The sequence below is a fragment of the Microcaecilia unicolor genome, chromosome 3, assembly GCF_901765095.1.
Source record: "Microcaecilia unicolor chromosome 3, aMicUni1.1, whole genome shotgun sequence".
Taxonomy (NCBI): domain Eukaryota; kingdom Metazoa; phylum Chordata; class Amphibia; order Gymnophiona; family Siphonopidae; genus Microcaecilia; species Microcaecilia unicolor.
Window position 1 is genome coordinate 283,247,526 of NC_044033.1, and position 22,583 is coordinate 283,270,108.

The window sequence follows — 22,583 nt, forward strand, 5'->3', positions numbered from 1 at the left end:
CTTATACTAGTTTATAGTGTGGCCCTAAAATGTGTTTAATGCCTTTACTGTTATTCTCACTTCTAAGGATTTTTACTGATGCAGTCCTCACTGCAAAGATATATGAGCAATGGATTGTATATAATGTAGTCTCCCTTGTAATGCAGTCAGTGGTGTGCTGCTAAGTTTTTAACAATAGGCTCTCTCCCCGGTCCACCTCTGTGCCCCTCCCAAATTGCAGAGCTGGCTATACCCAGGGAGAGAGCCTGGGGGGGGGGGGGGGGGGCAATGCATTACTCTCTCCGGGAAAAAATTTTTTGTTAAATTCTCTCAGGTTCCAATCTAATTCATGTTTAGTGTAGGATAAAATGCCGTAAATAAGTAAGTAAATAAATAGATAGAAACTCTGAAAGTTGAGCACCTGATTCCCTTAACATGATGTCTGTTGTAGAAGCCCTTTACCAGGAGAAAAAAAATCTCTGCACCAATAGCAGGGTTAGGTGTCCCTATAACTATCCCCTCCAAATGACACACTGATTATGATTTGTAACAAATTACTACTCTGCCTATGAAAAGTTATTCTCTTATACGTCCTCTGTGTACATCCCTATGCACAAGCCAGCGGCATATTTAAAAATTAAACTTTTTTTTATTTTATTTTTGTTACATTTCTACCTTTACAGTATCCTCCCCACCCACCCACCTACCTATTACAGACCTGCTCTCCACTCCCCCAAGCCACAAGGTACTGGGAGTACATACCTGAAGGCAGCATCCCTGGTGGTCTAGTGGAGTTTTCAGGGCAGGAAAGATCCCCAATCTTTTCTGCCTACTGCCGGTGCTTACCCTTCTCCTGCTGCATCTTCTTTAAAATGGCTGCCAAGACTTACAAGGGCGGCCTCGCAAGACTTCAGTGAAAGTCTCGCGAGGCCACCCCTGGAAGTCTCAGCAGCCATTTTTAAAGAGCGATGCAGTTGCAGGAGGGTCAGCGCTGGCAGCGGGCAGGAAAGACTGGGGATCTTTCCTGCCCCGAAGAATCCACTAGACCACCAGGGACACTGGGAGTCTGTGACCCTGCAGCTCGGGGGGGGGGGGGGAGCTGGCTCGCACTCCCAGAACAACTGGCTCACAAGATGCCAAAACATTTAACAACCCGAGCCAGTACAAGCCAGCTCAAGCACACCACTAAATGCAGTCACCCCTGCTTGTCTGTATTAAGTTTGTTACTAGTGATCTATTCTCCTGCAAAGACATCCTCTCTTTCTCAGCCAAGCTTGGCTCTTTTGGTATCATTTCCTGGTCATTCTTACTATCTCTGTCCTGAGAGGTCAGCTGGGTATGACTTTCCCTCCAATCAAGGACTGCCCCCTAGGACCACTCTGCTACCTGATGGCAGGTTCTGTCCCTATTGGTCCCTTTACTTTCTCCTCCTTGGGCTTGTGTGAGCCTCTTCTTGACCTCACCTTCTCCACGAGGCATTCTCCATCTTGCTTCAGAGAGCCATGTCTTGCTAAACCCCCTTGTAATGAACCCGTTTTTTACCTCGTTCATTCTTTCTCATAAGATACTGCACATTCCAGCCACCCAGCTCTGAACTGCTTGCATCTGTTTCTATTTTCCCACCTCTGCAATAAAGCTCTTTCCTTCAGATTTCTATCTCCAACCACAGATACAGCTCTCAGAAGTATGGATTCTCTTGCCTTGGGGGCAATACTTCTGAACATCTGACTGTGAGTAAACTATCTATATTTATTCAATAAAGGAACGGAAACTTCAGAAAATAAAGAGGCTTCAGGTGTGTGCTTTTGTGCCAAGGTTATACTTCTAGAACATTAAGGCTTCACAGATATTAAGCTTTAAAAGGCCTTATACTCTCCATGGCTTCTCTCATCTCACTTTCTTCGGCTTACTCCCTCCTCTTCTTTTTACCCTTTTCTCATGCTCATCTCTCCACCATGACCCCCTTTCCCTCACTCACTTTTTTCCCAGTCCTACACAGCTACTCTCCATCTCTTTCAGCTCCTCTTCTGTCTGCAGCTTGTGTCCCCTCTGCTTGCTCTTCTTCTTCCTCTCTCCCAGATCATGCATCCTCCTGCCAGCAACCTTCCCCCACGCAGCTCATGCTCCCTCTCAGTTCCTCTGACCCTCATAGCCTGTGTCTGCTTCTGACCCACAGCTCCACTATCAGTCACTGTCCCCATCATTTGGGATCTGCTTTCTTTCTCGTCATCTTGGTGCATATCTGAATCACCTTTCTGGTGCATGTGCTAATGTTGCCATTAGCACAAGGCAATTTTTTAAAATTTCCATGTGAGCCCTTACCCCCTTAATATTTTGGAGGCAGTAAGGGCTGTAAACACTTCCCACGCCGCTTGGCTGTGCTTCGACTTTCCCAGGCCTGGGCCCAACTCCATACCAGATTAACTAGGTAACTCTGGATACTTGGCAGTTCAAACAATATCAAACCAGTCAGAAATTTCCTGTATTTAATTAGGAATAGTCTCTTCCCTGGGGGCTGTATGCCTCCCTGGGCTTAGTACATAGCTCCAGCACTCTTGTGGTTTCAACTCAGCAACAAAAAGAAAAACAAAAAAAAACAAGCTCTTTTCCAACAGGTATTAACCCAGCCCTGAATCCCACAGTCCAAATCCTTCCCTCCCCTAGTTCATCGTCCACTAATCCTTGGGCAAAAGTTCCAGCACTTTTCCCTGCAAAAAGGATCCCATTCAGCAAAAAGCCCCAAAGTTCTTTCCCCTAAAAGTTCCCCAAAATTCATTCAGCGAAAAAGGTTCTGCTGCGCACTTCACACTCACCCTAGCAAACCCTCACCTCAGAGCCACCTGAGGAAAGGGGACCCTCTCCCATTCATACCAGCCATTAACTCCTGGTATCCTCCCCAAGGGTCATGCTTGAGCCCAGGGCCATGTGGAAGCTACTTCCCCAGAGAACCCGCTCAGATACTTCTCTGGGCTTTTCTCTCAATGAAATGAATTAACCAGTTCATCAAAGTTGCTAGCAGGCCCTGAGATTGTCCCTTTTCCACACGGGCTAAGGCAGAAATATCCATGGGCTCTACCTGCATTCCTTCACCAACCTCTTTGGCCTCGGTAATCACCTCCTCAGGCATCCATTCCATAGGCTCTATCTGTCTCTCCTTTCTCCCCAGCTGTGCCCAATCTTTATCATGAGCTTCTGAAAAGCCTCGTCCTCCTCCCCCACTGGGAACCTGGGAGTTGTATTCCGGTTCACCTTCTCTAAGGGAGTCTAGTGGCCTCCTGTGGGAGTCAGGGGCATTGCATTGCTGGTTAGCCTTTCTAGAGGGTTCAGGTGATCCTTCCAGAGGATGCTGGGATTGGTAGTCCCTCCGTTGTTCCCACCCACGCCGGCCTTTCCAGTGCCCCGGTCTGGAGTTCCGGCTCCTGGATCTACCTAACCCTTCACAAGTGTCACAGGGCTCACCCATTAACTGTGCACTAACCAGTTAACGCATGACGATAAGTGGAGAAACTCCCACTCTCTGCCCCTGACATGCCCCATCAAAAAGTAATAAAAAATAATTTTTAGCATGCAGTTAGTGCTTGCAGATTGCAAAGTTACTACAGGATACCTGATCGCGTCCTGCGGTAACCCATTTTTCCGTGCACTGAGCCCACCTTAGGGCCTATTATAGAATCCTATCATGTACATGTAACATAGTAACATAGTAGATGACGGCAGAAAAAGACCTGCACGGTCCATCCAGTCTGCCCAACAAGACAACTCATGTGTGCTACTTTTTGTGTATACCCTACTTTGATTTGTACCTATGCTCTTCAGGGCACAGACTGTATAAGTCTGCCCAGCACTATCCCCGCCTCCCAACCACCGGCTCTGGCACAGACCGTATAAGTCTGCCCAGCACTATCCCTGTCTCCCACCACCGGCTCTGGCACAGACCGTATAAGTCTGCCCAGCACTATCCCTGCCTCCCACCACCGGCTCTGGCACAGACCGTATAAGTCTGCCCCGCACTATCCCCGCCTCCCAACCTCCAGCCCCGCCTCCCACTACCGGCTCTGCTATCCAATCTCAGTTAAGCTCCTGAGGATCCATTCCTTCTGAACAGGATTCCTTTATGTTTATCCCACGCATGTTTGAATTGCGTTACCGTTTTCATCTCCACCACCTGCCGCGGGAGGGCATTCCAAGCATGTGTTCGTGTTAACATTTTGGCATGGGCTTTTACATCAGCTTTAGGGCTGATGTAGGTTAAAACGCCTTAAATGGGAATACATTTTCTGCTACTTGTGCTAGTATTCTGAAAAAAAAAAGTAGGTGCCTACTTTTCTTTTTAACACAGGCTTGAAATAAATGCCATAACCATCAACATAGACATGCTTTTGTTTATGGAACACTGGCAGTGGTGTGCTGGAACATTTTTAACAACAGGCTCTCTCTCCGGGCATAGCCAGCCCTGCAATTTTTTGGGGGGGAGGGGGGAACGCATTCCTCTCTCTCCCCTCCCCCATTCGGGCATGCTAGGCACACCTATGCTGACAGGGAGGCTGAACCCCACCAGCCAAATAAATGGATTACTGCCACTCCCCACTGCTTGTTTCTGGCTCTGAACAGCATGCCAGAAATTCTCATGCATACTTGTGCAAGAAGTCCTGGCATGCTGCTCAGAGCCAGAAACAAACAGTGGGGAGCAGTGGCAGTCCATTTACTTAGCTTGCGGGGCTCGGTATCCCTGCCAGCAAAGGTAAAGAAGTTCAGAGATGCCAAGGGTGGCCCATCTCAAAGCTGGAGGTTTATCACCACTATTCTGGAGATTGAAGGCCAATGAGTGAAGGTTTTCTTGTCGGCTCCAGCCATGTCTAAAACCAGTTCTGGCAAATTCACATCCAAAAACTGACATATACATAATACATCCAAAAATTAATTATTATCTTCTCATTGCCATCTTCCCAAATTCTAGACAGTAGCTGTACAGATCAGCAGGACCCAAAGCAGTCCAAACAAAACAAGTAAAGTCAGAAACACAATTTGCACCTAGTTATTCAACCAGCCTTAAGATTCACCTTTGGGTTTAAAAAGCAAAACTTTGTGCATGTAAGGACTGGATAAACGAATTAAACTTTGTTTTAATTCGTTTATCCAAGTTTAAAGCAAATGCCCTTAATATGTAATTATTGGTAGCAATAATGAAACAGTGATAGAATATTCACATAGCAAGCAGCCTGAGCCAACAGATTTATTTTCCATTGAACATAATTAACTTTGTATGAACTTGGTGGCTAATAGTGTGCTGAACTGGACAATGTTGTCACATTTAGACTGACTCTGGACTTCTGCATAAAGATAGCTTTGCCCTCATTATTCAACATCTCTCTTATAAATAGTAGTAATAAATAATATTGAGTGCATTTTTATAATATACCACTGCATTCCCCAAAACAAAAGGAGCAAGTTCCCACAAACCGTTTTCTCTTTTGATTTAGGCACAGGAAAGATTTTAAATGCTGCCAGGTTTCAATCTAATTCATGTTTAATGTGGGATATAAATGTCATAAGTAAAATACATAAATAGATAGATAGAAACTCTGAATGTTGATCACTTGATTCTCATTACATAATGTCTGTTTTAGTGGCCCTTTACCAGGAGAAAAAAAATCTCTGTACAAATACAACGTGTGCTAGGGTATCCCTATAACTAGTCCCTCCAAATGACACTGATTACAATTTATAGCAAATTACTACTCTACCTATGAAAAGTTATTCCGTTATTATACTTCTTCTATGTATACATCTGTATGCTGCACAAGCCGGCATGTTTGAAAATATAAGTGGGATCCAGTGGCGTTCCTAGGGGGGGTTGACACCCGGGGCGGATCGCCAATGCGCCCCGCCCCCCGGGTGCAGCGCGACCCCCCCCCTCGGCGAAAGGACACCCCCCCCCTGGCGAAAGACCCCCCCCAGGTGCACACCACTGGGGGGGGGGGGGGGCGCCACGCGCCTGTCCGCTTCGTTCGTTTCCATGCTCCTTATGCCCCGGAACAGGAAGTAACCTTTTCCAGGGCAGAGGGAGCGCAGAACGAACGTTTATTCTTTCATTCTCAGTCAATAGCTGGAGTTATACCTTTCCCGCCTGCCTGTCTCCTTGCCTCTACTGCCCCCCAAACCCACCTCCCCACTCCCAACCTTGGGGTCATCTTTGACTCTTCTCTCTCCTTCTCTGCTCATATCCAGCAGATCGCCAAGACCTGTCGTTTCTTTCTTTACAACATCTGTAAAATCCGCCCCTTTCTTTCCGAGCACTCTACCAAAACATTCATCCACACCCTTGTCACCTCTCGTTTAGACTACTGCAATCTGCTTCTTGCTGGCCTCCCACTTAGTCACCTCTCCCCTCTCCAATCGGTTCAAAACTCTGCTGCCCTTCTCGTCTTCCGCCAGGGTCGCTTTACTCATACTACCCCTCTCCTCAAGTCGCTTCACTGGCTCCCTATCCGTTTTTGCATCCTGTTCAAACTTCTTCTACTAACCTATAAATGTACTCACTCTGCTGCTCCCCAGTATCTCTCCACACTCGTCCTTCCCTACACCCCTTCCCGTGCACTCTGCTCCATGGATAAGTCCTTCTTATCTGTTCCCTTCTCCACTACTGCCAACTCCAGACTTCGCGCCTTCTGTCTCGCTGCACCCTACGCCTGGAATAAACTTCCTGAGCCCCTACGTCTTGCCCCATCCTTGGCCACCTCTAAATCTAGACTGAAAGCCCACCTCTTTAACATTGCTTTTGACTCGTAACCACTCGCCTCCACCTACCCTCCTCTCCTCCTTCCTGTATACATTAATTGATTTGATTACTTTATTTTTTTGTCTATTAGATTGTAAGCTCTTTGAGCAGGGACTGTCTTTCTGCTATGTTTGTGCAGTGCTGCGTACGCCTTGTAGCACTATAGAAATGCTAAATAGTAGTAGTAGTAGTAGTACCTTTGATCTTTGTTGTGTTGATCAGCCAGGCTTTTTTGATCAGAGGAAGAGAGTCAATTTAAAAGTTTGAAACAAGTCTCTTACTTGAGAATAGTCTTTTGTCAAAGGGGGAGGAAGGGGGAGCACTGAGTTTCCCAGGAAAAAGGGAGGGGGGAGATGAGCTTGGAGTGAAAGCCGGTTTCATTGCTGCAGTTTCAATATGTCTTTTAAAAGCTGCATTTTTATATTGCTATATATATTTGTATCTGATCCAACACAACATTATGCTACATATATTTCAATAATCCTGACAATTAAACTGATACCATTACACAACAAAGATTTTGTAAGTGAACTTATGATTTATGATTCAGATCTGTTATCTTGTTTAAGCAAATTTCTCCTGTACCAAGATCCTTCTAAAAGATACCTCTCGCTTGTAACATGATTACATTACCTGTATTGTAAATAAACCCTTTTGAAGCTAAATATATGGTCTTTTCTGTTCTGAGCACATGCTTTAAGCCTTGCAGTGCAGGTTAATATAATTCAACAAATATAACATTTAATTCCCCCTTATTCTTGCAATTGTAAATCTTATTACCTTATAGGTAATTGGTAGAGAATAAAATATAGAATCAAAAATATAATTTTCTCATTTTTATTAAATACAGCACATACTGCGACCATATGCTCTGAGTAATTCCATCTATTCTTAAATATCATATTAGAACTGTAACATTAATTGTAACATTTTAATACTAAGTCAGAAAGTTGTTTTACATTTTCAGATCTTAACTGGCATACAGGCTTATGTGACCGCACTGCGTGGGACAAATACCAGGGGACAGCCTGATATAAAGTGTACTTCTCTGTTCTTGTGCCATAGAAGAACCAGAAACTATGGACTGTCATACATGGCCCCAAGCCATGGGATGGGCATTTCTATAAACTGATATCAATATATATTTATTAAATAACAGTTAATCAGTTGATTTCATACTATGGGCTATTCATTTTTAGTATTATTTATGTAGTAAAAATAATTTGCATTAAAGTAATTACCTTTTGATTTTTTTTTAGATGCTGCCCACTTAATGTGGTTTGAAAAACTTTATATGTGGTTGCAGTGTTTTGAGAAGTATATCCTCTATCCAGCAATAATTCTGAATGCACTCACAATAGATGCATTCATGATCAGCAAATATAAACGATTTGGTACACAGTAAGTTGTTTAATATTATCAATGTGATTTTGAAATATTGAGGTCAATTTTCAGTAAAGTGTCTACATGATTCAAATTCTTCTTACATTCTGCAGCACTAGAGGGCTTATTTTCAAAACATTTAGAATTATAAAGTTCCATAGGTTACTATCAGGCATATTTTCGAAAGAGAAGGGCGCCCATCTTTCGACACAAATTGGGAGATGGGCGTCCTTCTCTCAGGGTCGCCTAAATCGGCATAATCAAAAGCCGTTTTTGGGCGTCCCCAACTGCTTTCCGTCGCGGGGATGACCAAAGTTCCTGGGGGCGTGTCGGAGGCGTAACAAAGGCGGGACTGGGGCGTGCCTAACAGATGGGCGTCCTCGAGCGATAATGGAAAAAAGAAGGGCGTCCCTGACAAGCACTTGGCCGACTTTACTTGGTCCATTTTTTCTTACGACCAAGCCTCAAAAAGGTGCACGAACTGACCAGATGACCACCGGAGGGAATCGCGGATGACCTCCCCTTACTCCCCCAGTGGTGACTAACCCCCTCCCACCCTGAAAAAAACAACTCATACTCAGGTCCATCGCAGCAGTATGCAGGTCCCTGGGAAGGGAGGTATGTGTGTGTCAGCGGAGGCATAGAGAAGGCGTGGACGTCCTTCTTTCAAACATTTTGGACATCCTGAACTGCCCCCCCCCCCCCCCCAGGGACGGCCAAATTTCAAGGGAGTGGAGGAGTGGCCTAGTGGTTAGAGCGCTGGTTTTGCAATCCAGAGTTGGCTGGTTCAAATCACAGTGCTGCTACTTGTGATCCAAAATCCAGATAAATAAAGGGTGTGTTGGAGACATAGCAGCCATGGACATCCTTCTCACAGAAACATCTACATTTTGAACATCCTCAACTGCCATCGCAGGAATGGAGGCACAGCAAAGGACATCCTCAACTGCCGTTGCAGGGACGGAGGCATAGCGAAGGATGTCCTTCACCCATACTCTTAAAAAAAAAAAAAAAAAGACATCCCTGACGAGCACTTGGACATTTTCACCTGGACTTGCATTTTTCTAAGGTTGTAGATGGCAATTTATTTAAGGTTGTAGATGGCTATTATACAAGCAGCTTGTGTGCATGTATGAAGCCGTCTTTGGCATGCGCAAAGCAGCCACGCATAATGCTTGGCTGCTCCGCACTGGCTTCCCCTCCTTAGGAAGGAAATCGTGTGCAAATGAGCTAACAGTGAGCAGCTCATTTGCATGCGATTTCCTTCATGCATGCCCGTTCCTTTCCGAATCTTAAGGGAAGGGCTTTTTCCGTTCAGTTAGTGCATCAGTTATTCCACTGCAGTGCCCCCTAGGGTGCCCGCTTGGTGTCCTGGCATGTGAGGGGGGACCAGTGCACTATGAATGCTGGCTCTTCCCACGACCAAATGAGTTGGGTTTGGTCATTTTTGAGATGGGCGTCCTCGGTTCATTATCGCCGAAAACCGGGGACGGCCATCTCTAAGGTCGAGCTAAAGGTTGAGATTTGGGCGTCCCCGATCATATTATTGAAACGAAAGGTGGACGCCCATATTGTTTCGATAATATGGGTTTCCCTGCCCCTTCGCGGGGACGTCCTGCGAGGACGTCCTCAGGAAAACCTGGGCGCACCGTTCAATTATGCTCCTCCATGGGGGTCTTTTACAAACCGGCAGTAAGCCCAACGTGGGCTTACAGGCTACCGCAGCAACCTAGCGGTAGTTTCCACCCCCAGCAAGTGCCTTTTCCGGCGCTATAAAATTTTAAAATTTTTGTAACACCAGTATGTACCCGGCAGTAATCAGGTAGTGCCGTGCACTGCCCGGTTACCACCGGGTTAGGGTGGGGGCCCCTTTCGCCACCTTAATGGGTGACGGTAAGTGCTCCTCTCTGAAACGGGCACGAGGCAAGTGCTTCACTTGCCGCACAGCCATTTCTTTAAAAAAAAAGAAAGACTTGCCTTTTATCCGCTGCGGTAAAAGGGAGCCTCAGTGCTCATCAAAAACATGCGCCGACACCAGCGCAGGCCCCCTTTTGCTACAGTTTCGTAAAGGAATCGCTATCAGGTGAATTTTCGAAAGAGAAGGGCGCCCATCTTCTGACACAAATCGGGAGAAGGGCATCCTTCTCGCATGGTCGCCCAAATTGGCATAATCGAAAGCCGATTTTGTGCACCCTCAACTGCTTTCCGTTGCGGGGACGACCAAAGTTCACGGGGGCGTGTCAGAAGTGTAGCGAAGGCGGGACTGGGGCGTGCTTAGGGGATGGGCGTCCTCGGCTGATAATGGAAAAAAGAAGAGCGTCCCTGACGAACACTTGGGCGACTTTATTTGGTCCATTTTTTTTCACGACCAAGCACCAAAAAGGTGCCCGAACTGACCACATGACCACCGGAGGGAATCAGGGATCTCCTCCCCTTACTCCCCCAGTGGTCACTAACCCCCTCCCACCCTTAAAAAAAATCTTTAAAAATACTTTTTTGCTCGCCTCTATGCCAGCCTCAAATGCCATACTCAGGTCCATCGCAGCAGTATGCAGGTACCTGGAGCAATTGTAGTGGGTACAGTGTACTTCAGGCAGGCAGACCCAGGCCCATCCCCCCTACCTGTTACACTTGTAGTGGTAAATGTGAGTCCTCCAAAACCCACCAGAAACCCACTGAACCCACATGTAGGTGCCCCACTTCATCCCTAAGGGCTGTGGTAGTGGTGTACAGTTGTGGGAAGTGGGTTTTGAGGGGGGTGGGGGCTGAGCACCCAAGGTAAGGGAGATATGCATCTAGGATCTTTTTCTGAAGTCCACTGCAGTGCCCCCTAGGGTGCCCGGTTGGTGTCAGGGGGGCCAATGCACTACGAATGTTGGCTCCTCCCATGACCAAATGGCTTGGATTTGGTCCTCGGTTTCCATTATCGCCGAAAACCGGGGACGACCATCTCAAAAACGACCTAAGGGCGACCATCTCTAAGGTCGACCTAAATTTCATGATTTGGGCATCCCGACCGTATTATCGAAACGAAAGATGGACGCCCATCTTGTTTTGATAATACGGGTTGCCCCACCCTTTATGGGGCCGTCCTGCGAGGACGCCGTCATGAAAACTTGGGCGCCCCGTTCAATTATGCCCCTCCACGTAACTTTGTAAGGCTAGGTGCTTTGAAAATACGCCTCTATATGTATCACTAGTGCTACAGAATATTTAAATATAAATTATACATAGACTAGTAAAAAAGGCTCGTTTCTGTAGGCAAGGGAACGGGCCCTAGGCAGGCAATTCCTCCCCCCCCCCCCCCCCCCCCGCGCTACGGCCCCCTCGCCCCCCCTTCGGCGAAGCTGTCGCCCCCCCCCCCCCCCCCCCCCCCCCGCAGAGGAACTTCCAGAGAAGATGAGGAAGGAACGCGAAGGGCACAACAACACATCGGCTGTCGGGGGTTTGGGTCCCCCGTCAGCACAGGTAGTACACAACGGCAACGGGGGGCGGTTTTCGGCGGTCCGGGGGGCGACAGGTTCGCGGAGGGGGGGTCGAGGGGGCCATAGCGCGGGGGGTGACAGCTGATTCCGAGGCAGGGGGAGGAGTAGGGAAATACGCTGAGCGTGTTTCCCTACTCCTCCCCTTGCCTTGGAATCAGCTGTCATGACGTCAGTGACATCAGTGCGTGTCTGCCTAGCAGACCACCTCCAGCCTAGGGAAGCCATGGTCCCAGGCACAGAACGTTGGAGGTGAGAATTATTATTTAGGAAGTGTACATAGAAGGTCTGAGTATTGGGACTTCTATATATAAGCCAGTAGTCCCCAAACCTGGTCATGGAGGCACCCCAGCCAGTCGGGTTTTCAGGATACTCACAATGAAGATTTATGAGAGAGATTTGCATGCACTGCCTCCACTGCATGCAGATCTCTCTCATGAATATTCATTGTAGATATCCAGAAAACCTGAGTGACTGGGATGCCTCCAGGACCAGGTTTGGGAACCACTGATATAAGCTATACATATAAGTCCCTAAATATTGTGGCGGTCATTTGAGAAGCGTCTGTTTACGTTTTCAAAAAATATTAGGACTAGGGGGCATTCGATGAAGCTACAATGTAGTAAATTTAAAACTAATTGAAGAAAATATTTCTTCACTCAATGTGTAATTAAACTCTGGAATTCATTGCCAGAGAATGTGGTAAAGGCGGTTAGCTTAGCGGAGTTTAAAAAAGGTTCCTAAAGGGAAAAAGTCCATAGACTATTATTAAATGGACTTGGAGAAAATCCACTATTTCTGGTATAAGCAGTATAGAATGTTTTGTACTTTTTTGGGATCTTGCCAGGTATTTGTGACCTGGATTGACCACTGTTGGAAACAGAATACTGGGCTTGATGGACCTTTGGTCTTTTCCAGTATGGCAATACTTATGTACTTATATGTACTTATGTGATTTAAACATCCCAATCTGGCACATTGTTCTCTGGATTCTATAAATAGCAGTTTAAATTGCGTTCACAAATTTAACCACGTATTCAATTTGCACACTCAACAACAAGTCAATTAGCAACGATAATTGGGCCATATCAATTATCGGTGCTAATTGGCATTAATTAAGATCTACACATATAAATTTACACATGGATCTAAAAAGGGGTCACAGTCATGGAAGGGTCATAAGCGGATCAGGGGCGTTTCTGCAATTTATGGGTGTTGGTATAGAATAAGGGGATTTGCTCCTAATTTAGTTATGAGGATTCACACAAGGGTTCAGTTGCTGTAATTGGTTGTGTCTAAAAGTAGTCATGGATGCTGGCACTAAGCGCTGTTATCTAAACAGCGCTGAATATAGAATAGCACTTAGCGCTCATTTTTTTCGGCACCGATTTTTTTTGGACCATGGGTAGAGTCTAGCCCTATAAGTATAAGCAGCCAAAACGTATAATCTGGTATTTTACAAAAGGGCAGGACAAAACGTTTAAGCCACAAAAATGTATATGGCTGGTGGGGGTGTGCTGGGTGAGGTGTAGGGGAGTTTCAAGGGCAGTGCTGTGTCACTAACATGTATCCCTGATTCTGGATAGCATGCCAATGCACATCCAACACCAGATAAACGTTGGGACCACATTTAAATCACAAATTAAGTGCTGCTGTAGCATGGCCCTATGACTGTTTGCGTTGGTGCTGACTGCGAGAAAGCTGAGACAGAGAGTCTGTGAGCTTTACCGCCATTTCTGTCCACCAGGCCTGTCATCTGAAGCCACTCCTTCTCCATATCTGTTACCTCCTTCACTTTCCAGTGCTATACCACAACAAAAAGATGTTTGCAGTGTCTCAGCACTCTCCCACCTCCACCCACCACACACACTCTGAAGTGAGGTTTTTCTTGCAGGACAAGACCTTTCCATGCATCTTCTGCCAGAGATTGCAAAATGGCAAACATGCCTTACAAAAACATCAGGGTTGGAAGAGATATAAACGTAACTATTTGGGATATCCAAGTTTCTGAAATTGCTGGCAGCTCCAAATGTTTAGGGCTGCAAAATGTCTATTCCTGCCATTTTACAAAACCAACTGCTTATCTGGCACATTATCTATCTCCACCACCGGGAGTCTAACCGTTGAAACATGAGCCAGAGTTGTTTATAGACCTGGGCTGTATAACATCCTTTGTCAATTGCTTTTTGTGATTTGATGATCTTTATATTGTATTTGTTAATAGTGTATGCAGGGGCGTAGCCACGGGTGGGCCTGGACAGGCCCAGGCCCACCCATTTTCCCTCCAGGCCCGCCCATCCTTCGCACGCTGTCGCTGCCCTTTTGTCCCGCGGAGGCAGCATTCAGCGTTTCCTTCCTGCCCTGTCTTCTCCCCAGGCTCCCCTGCATCGTCCCGGCCTGCAAGTGGAATCATTTTCCTTTTCGGCCGTCGCGCTGCGCTGCCATACACACAGGCAGCTTCGCTCATCCCCCGCCACGTCCATTCTGGCCCTCTCTGATGCACTTCCTGTTAGGGCCGGATGAACGCGGCAGGGGAGGAGCGAAGCTGCCTGTGTGTATGGCAGCGCAGCGCAACGCAACGGCCGAAAAGGAAAACGATTCCTCTTGCAGGGACGATGCAGCGGAGCCTGGGGAGAAGACAGGGTAGGAAGGAAACGCTGCCTCCGCGGGACAAAAGGGCTGCGACAGCGCGGGAAGGATGTGGATTCGCGGGCCTGGGGAGGAAAGTGGCTGAGCTGCTGGGACATAGGAGGGAGAGGAGGAAGGGACTTGAGGGAAGGAAGAGAGAGCTACTGAGACATAGGAGGGAGAGGAAGAAGGGACTGGAGGGAAGGGAGAAGCTGCTGGGACATGGGAGGGAGAGGAAGAAGGGACTGGAGGGAAGGGAGCAGCTGCTGGGACATGGGAGGGAGAGGAAGAAGGGACTGGAGGGAAGGGAGAGAGTGTCTGGGACATGGGAGGGAGCGGAAGAAGGGACTGACGGGAAGGGAGAGCTGCTGGGACATGGGAGGGAGAGGAAGAAGGGACTGAAGGAAAGGGAGAGGGCGTCTGGGACATGGGAGGGAGAGGAAGAAGAGACTGACGGGAAGGGAGAGAGCGTCTGGGACATGGGAGGGACTGGCGGGAAGGGAGAGAGCTACTGGACATGGGAGGGAGAGGAGGAAGGGACTGGAGAGCTGCTGGACAAGGGAGGAAGAGGAAGAAGGGACTAGAGGGAAGGGAGAGAGCTGCTGGACATGGGATGGAGAGGAGGAGGGGATTGGATGGAAGGGAGAGAGCTGCTGGACATGGGAGGGAGAGGAGGAAGGGGCTGGAGAGCTGCTGGACAAGGAAGGAAGAGGAAGAAGGGATTAGAGGGAAGAGAGCTGCTGGACATGGGAGGATAGGGAGAGAAAGAGGGGAGATGGATAAAAGGATGCAGAGAGAAAGGGTAGAAACTAGAAGGATGTGGAGAGCGGGAGGAGACTGAACAGACACTGGATAGAAGGAGAGGGGAGATAGAGACACTAGATGGAAGGATCAGGAGAGAGGGTAGATGAGTGGAAGGATAAGGAGAGAAAGAGGGAAGACACTGGATGGAAGGGTAGGGAGAAAAAGGAGACGCTGGATGCAAAAGAAAGAGGAGAGACACTGGAAGGATGGGGAGAGAAAGAGGGGAGCTGCTGGATGGAAAGAGGGAGAGGACAGAGTAGGGAAAGACTGGAGAATAAGAGGAAGGGGCATGTGGAGATCAAGGGTGAGGAAAAGATGAAAAGCCATAGGTGATGAACGGACAGGAAACCCTGTCAAGAGAAAGACGAAGGAAAGCAGAATCTAGAGACTGGGAGCAACACAATGAGAAAAAATAAATGGCCATACAACAAAGGTAAAGAAAATAATTTTATTTTTAATTTAGGATAAAGTAATATGGTACCTGTGTTAATAAAGTTTCAGAGACCAATACTTCCTTCCTTAGGTCAGGAGAGGATACCGTAACAGCATTATACTGACCTGAGGCAGGATGTTTTGGCTTCTGAAAGCTCACTGAAAAGTGTGACTAAATATTTCCTGGGGGAGGGGGGTAGAGAGAAAATTTTGTGCCCACCCACTTTGGGTTCAGGCCCACCCAAAATTGGCAGTCTGGCTACGCCACTGGGTGTATGTACCTTGTTTCCATTTCTGTGCTGTGCTGATTAAATAAAGGTTTAAAAAAAAGTGTCTGCTAAATGTTTAGCACCTCAAATCAATGCTAAACCTTTTATATCCCAGGGCAGTGCAAAACATTTTGCACTTCAGAGTGGAGCAAGTTTCATTGCTTAGATCAACCTTTATTCCTTTCTAGATTCTTGACCTCATACTATCCATTTCGTATACTCAGACCATCTCAACAAAAAATTATTTTTGACAACACCCAACATTCAATCTTCTCAGTCCAGGGTCCAGAGCTCAGGAATAAATTATTACATCATCTCAGAACTCAAATCATCCATGCAAAAATTTAAAACAGATCTAAAAGCCTCTCTCTTTACAGATGCATACACCTAACATTTTCTTCCAAATCGTGCCAAATGTATAGCAAGGATATACAGCTTCTCTTATGAGTCCCCCCCCCCCCCCCCCCCCACCCAGCCTCTGCTTTTCTTTTAAAATTGTAGTTCTACCTTCCTTTCCTCTGTCCCTCATATCTTCTTAAACTTTTTTTCTTTTCTGTTCTACTTTATACTTTATTTTAAATTGTAAGCTGCCTAGACATTCTTTTTTTGATGGTCGGGGTAGAAAGCTTTTAAACAAACTTGAATAAAGTGGTTAGCATGTTGGACTTGACATCTAGGGGTGCCTGGTTCAAGTCCAGCTCAAAGCGGTGCTAAATATTTTGCATCTTAGAATGGAGTGGAGGAGTAGGTTAGTGGTTTGGGCACTCGGCTGGACATCCAGGGACACCCAGTTCAAATCCCACTGCTGCTCCTTGTTACCTTGGGCAAGTCACTTAATCCTTTGTTGCCTCAGGTATAGAATTAGATTGTGAGCCCTCCTGGGATAGGGAAATACCTCATGTACCTGAATGTAACTCATCTAGAGCTACTACTGAAAGTAGTGTCAGCTAAATCCAAAAACATATTTGCTGTGCTCAACATTTTGCATCGCAGAGCAGTATTAAACATTTTGCAGTGCTAAATATTTTGCATGCACCATATAGTTACCAAAACTACAACAAAATATAAGCATCCATCATGTGATTGCACTGAATGGACCCCAGAGATACTGTGAGGACCTCAAGGACACTATCCTGCTTATTTTCAAACGACAAGGCCGGCCATCTTCCGACACAAATCGGGAGATGGCCGGCCTTCTCCTAAAGCCAGCCAAATCGGTATAATCGAAAGCCAATTTTGGCCGCCATCAACTGCTTTCCGTCACGGAGCCAGCGAAAGTTCAAGGGGGCGTGTCGGCAGGGTAGCAAAGGCGGGACAGGGCCGTGGTTAAGAGATGGCCAGCTTCGGCCGATAATGGAAAAAAGAAAGCCGGCCCTGACGAGCATTTGGCCGGCTTGGCTTGGTCAATTTTTTTTCACAACCAAGCATCAAAAAGGTGCCTGAACTAACCAGATGACCACCGGAGGAAATCGGGGATGACCTCACCTGACTTCCCTAGTGGTCACTAACCACCTCCCACCCCGAAAAAAACAACTTCGAAAACTTTTGTCTTTTTTTTTTTAAAGAGTATATCCTTCGTTATGCCTCTGGCCCTGCAACGGCAGTTGAGGACGTCCAAAATGAGGATGTTTCTGTGAGAAGGATGTCCATGCTTTTGCTATGCTTCTAACACCCTCATTTATTTATTTGGATTTTGGATCACAAGTAGCAGCAGTGGGATTTGAACCGGCCACTTCTAGATTGTAAGACCAGTGCTCTAACCACTAAGCCACTCCTCTATTCCATTCCACTCCTTTGATTTTTGGCATTCCTATGGGGGGGGGGGCAGTATGCAGGTTCCTGGGGGAGGAAAGTATGTATGTGTCAGCGGAGGCATAACGAAGGCGTGGACGTCCTTCTTTCAAACATTTTGGATGTCCTCAACTGCCTCCCCTCCCCACAGGGACGGCCAAATTTCAATGGAGTGGAATAGAGTGGTAGAGTGGCCTAGTGGTTAGCGCACTGGTCTTGCAATCTAGAGGTGGCCAGGTGGTGGTTTAAATCCCACTACTGCTACTACTTGTGATCCAAAATCCAAATAAATAAAAGAGGGTGTCAGAGGCATAGCAAAGGCATGGATGTCCTCACAGAAACATTTTGGACGCTGCCGTCGCTTCCCCTCCTTAGGAAGGGAATCATGTTCAAATGAGCTAATAGCAAGGAGCTCATTTGCATGGAATTTCCTTCATGCATTCCCATTCCCTTCCAGAATTGAAGCGGTGCAAAGAAAAGCTACGAGGATGGTATGGGATTTGCGTTACAAGACGTATGAGGAGAGACTTGCGGACCTGAACATGTATACCCTGGAGGAAAGGAGGAACAGGGGTGATATGATACAGACGTTCAAATATTTGAAAGGTATTAATCCACAAACGAACCTTTTCCGGAGATGGGAAGGCGGTAGAACGAGAGGGCATGAAATGAGATTGAAGGGGGGCAGACTCAAGAAGAATGTCAGGAAGTATTTTTTCACGGAGAGGGTGGTGGATGCTTGGAATGCCCTCCCGCGGGAGGTGGTGGAGATGAAAACGGTAATGGAATTCAAACATGCGTGGGATAAACATAAAGGAATCCTGTGCAGAAGAAAGGGATCCTCAGGAGCTTAGCCTAGAATGGGTGGCAGAGCTGGTGGTTGGGAGGCGGGGCTAGTGTGGGCAGACATATACGGTCTGTGCTGGGGCTGGTGGTTGGGAGGGGGGACTAGTGCTGGGCAGACTTATACGGTCTGTGCCGGGGCTGGTGGTTGGGCGGCGGGGATAGTGCTGGGCAGACTTATACGGTCTGTGCCAGAGCCGGTGGTGGGTGGCAGGGATAGTGCTGGGCAGACTTATACGGTCTGTGCCAGAGCTGGTGGTTGGGAGGCGGGGTTGGTGGTTGGGAGGCGGGGATAGTGCTGGGCAGACTTATACGGTCTGTGCCAGAGCCGGTGGTGGGTGGCAGGGATAGTGCTGGGCAGACTTACATGGTCTGTGCCAGAGCTGGTGGTTGGGAGGCGGGGTTGGTGGTTGGGAGGCGAGGATAGGGCTGGCCAGACTTATACGGTCTGTGCACTGAAGAGGACAGTACAAATAAAAAAAGTAGCACATATGAATTTATCTTCTTGGGCAGACTGGATGGACCGTGCAGGTCTTTTTCTGCCGTCATCTACTATGTTACTATGTTAAGGGAAGGGCTTTTTCCATTCAGTTAGTGGGACCAGTGCACTACGAATGCTGGCTCCTTCCACAACCAAATGCCTTGGATTTGGCCAGGTTTGAGATGGCCGGCCTCAGTTTCCATTATCGGCGAAAACCAAGGCCAGCCATCTCAAACCCAGTTAAAGGAGTGGAGGAGTGGCCTAGTGGTTAGGGTGGTGGAATTTGGTCCTGGTGAAGTGAGTAACTGAGTTCAATTCCCACTTCAGGCACAGGCAGCTCCTTGTGATTCTGGGTAAGTCACTTTTAAGCCGCATTGAGCCTGCCATGAGTGGGAAAGTGTGGGGTACAAACGTAACAAAAAAAAATCCAAGGCATTTGGCCAGCCCCAACCGTATTATCGAAACAAAAGATGGCCACCCATCTTTTTCAATTATACAGGATGCCCCACCCCTTCGCGGTGCCGTCCTCAGAGACGGCCGCCCTTATAGATGGGCGGCCCTGTTCGATTATGCCCCTCTATGGGGCTCATTGTCAAAAGAGAAAAACATCCAAAAAGTGTTATAAAGCACCATTTGGACATTTTTCTTCTCAAAACGTCCAAATTGGTATTTTCAAAATCTATTTTGCAGACGTTTATCTATGCAATTTGTCTGCAGTGCGTCCAAATCACAAGGGGCCGTTTCAAAGGCAGGATTAGGGCGTGCCTAACACTTGGACATTTTACAGCTATAATGGAACAAAACAAATGTCTAGGACTAAAACCAAGACATTTTGGTCAAGACCTTTTTCAGAACAAATAAGGCACAAAAAGGTGCCCTGAATGACTAGATGACCGCTGGAAAGAATATTCAAATACCCCCCACCCCAGTGGACACTGACCCCTCCCACCCCCCAAAAATGTAAATAAAAATATGACTTACCAGTCTCTATGACAGCCTCAGATGTTAAAAACAGAGCAGCATGCAGGTCCCTGAAGCAGTGTATTGGTCAGTGCAGTACACAGTGGAGGCCCCAGGTCCCTATCTCCCTCTACCTGTCACACTTGTGGTGGAAATTGTGACCCCTTCCAAACTCACCAAAACCCTACTGTACCCATATATAGGTGCCACCTTCACCCATAAGGGCTATTGTAATGGCGTACAGTGGGGGACAGTGGGTTTTGGGTGGGTTTTGGAGGACTCAGGGGACAAGATAAGGAAGCAAAGGTGATATGTGTACCTGGGAGCATTTTTATAAAGTGCACAGAAGTGCCCTCTAAGGTGCCCCATTGTTCTCCTGGGATGTCTGGGTGACCATTTTACTAAAAATGCTGGCTCTTCGTACATCCCCATGACATGAATCTCAACGTTTTGCAGTTATTCATTTTTTTTTTAATGGACCAAAAAAAGATAAAACATTCAAAGCACAAAACCTTGTTCAAAGCAGTATTTTTGAGAAAAAAAAGATAGATGTTTTTCTTTTTCGAAAATTACCTCTCTTATTCGGATTTTGGACATTTTGTGCAAAATGTCCAAAATCGGACTTAGAGGTCATATCAAAAATGCCCCTCCACGTATTTGTCCTGTGGGGGCAAGGGATGTGAGCTCATTTGGGTCATTTTCAGCTTCATGGGCACTCTTTGCTACTCTTTTTTTGCTGGACATTTTGCATTACCACATTTTGAGACATCGCCGTTGATGTGCTATATGTTTTTAAAGGCTTTTAGGACATCTTGGTGAGGTGACAGAAATATGTTGATTTTACAGCAGGCTTCTGTATTTAAACATGTTGTCTAAAATGTCTATTTGCCAACATCCATGACTTTTCACAAATGGCACAGCACACATGTCAATTACATGTTTTGCTTGGATGGCCCAAGTTATTACTGGTTTTCCCATGTGTGAGTCAAATGTATTATTTATACATATAGGGGAAGATTCATGAAAGAGCCAAAATTTAGGTGCTGGGATGATGCGCACTAAGAGCAAATTCTATAATGACCAATAGTTTTGCACTTAACGTTAGGCATGAGCACTTATTCCATGTCAAAGATTGGTTTATGTACTTGTGCCTAACTGTTGGCAGCAAGGCACGTAATTCCCTGTATCCTGTAATCTGCCCCTGACCTGCTCATGCCTCTCCCACATCCACTCCCCCTAGAAGTTGCATGCAATGGAATTGATGCAGGCATTTTCTAGAATAGTGATTAAGAGCAATTGTGTGTGCAAATGGTAATTGGTGTCAATTAGTGCCAATTAACACCAATTTAAGTCAATAATTGACTGTTAAATTAACAGCTAATTATTAAATTAAGTTGTGGTAGCATCTGGTGGCATCATTGAAAGATGGATGCCTCAGCCTGAAGCTCAGCACACACTCCAACAAAAAGGTGGAATTTATTGCTTTCTTCCTTCCCGATTTTATGTTTGTGTGCAAGCACTGTGAAGCTTAACATTGTGCAACCAGCCTAAGATGTCATGCAAAAAGAACAGTGAGATCAAACATTATTTTCAAGCCACAGATAAAAAAGCAAGGAGGGCCACGTGGTACGACAAACCTTAACACAGCAACGCTGGACCACAGTGACCAAATCAATGAGACAGATTCTGAGGAACACGAGTCTTCAGATACTAGCACTCTGTTAACAAAAAGAGACTTAAAAATGATGCTCTATGATTTAAAATGGGCATTACAAAAAGATGCAGCAGACAGGACTGTGGAACATAAAGTCCTTATCAGCAACTTAGGCGAAAGCCTAGAGGACCTTGGACAACAAATAGAAGAAGCAGAATGGCAGGTAGAGGAGCATACAAACACCCTGCAAGAAACCAATATGGTGACTGGATGCCACGGATACTGTGCTGGATGCATTGATTGAAAAGACTGACGACCTGGAGAATCGCTCCAGATGCAACAATATTGCTTCCATAGTGGGAGAGGCAGAGGGAGATAAGAACTGCACCCATATTATGGAAGAGATTTGCAAACAGATCCTTGGGACACATCTAACACTGCTCTGGATTCAGTGGTGAAAACTGAGAGAGCCCACAATGTCAATGTGTGGAAGTGGCCAAAAAAGCAAACAGGATGCTAGGAAGTATTAGGAAAGGGATTGTGAATAATAAGACCAAAAATATTATAATGCCTCTGTATTGCTCCATGGTACAACCTCACCTTGAGTATTGCGTTCAGTTTTGGTCACTGTATCTCAAAAAGATATAGTGGAATTAGAAATGGTTCAAAGAAGAGTGACCATAATGATAAAGGGGATGGAACTCCTCTCATATGAGGAAAGGTTAAAGAGGCTAGGGCTCTTCAGCTTGGAAAAGAGACGGATGAGGGGAGATATGATTGAGGTCTACAAAATCCTGAGTGGTGTAGAATGAGTAGAAGTAAATCGATTTTTTACTTGTTCCAAAAGTACAAAGACTAGGGAACACTCAAGGAAGTTACATGGAAATACTTTTAAAACAAATAGTAGGAAGTATTTTTTTACTCAATGAATAGTTAAGCTCTGGAACTCAGTTAGTGTATCTGGGTTAAAAAAAAAGGTTTGGACCAGCTAAAAACCAAGATGGTGATGTGAACAGACGCCAAAGCAGGAGCTCCAATAAGGAGGAGGCATCTTACCTGTCTTACGATGGGGAAAAGGAGAGGGAAAATAAAGCAGCTA

The 22,583-nt window shown here is 46.4% G+C and overlaps 1 protein-coding gene across 1 annotated transcript in view; it reads left to right on the forward strand.

The window, feature by feature from the left end:
- Positions 1-22,583, forward strand: part of PCNX2 (pecanex 2) — a 1,017,260-nt gene that overhangs the window by 638,404 nt on the left and 356,273 nt on the right. The window contains exon 20 of the mRNA XM_030194986.1: positions 8,017-8,158. Coding sequence (XP_030050846.1) covers positions 8,017-8,158 — 142 coding nt within the window. The remainder of the gene's footprint in view (positions 1-8,016; positions 8,159-22,583) is intronic.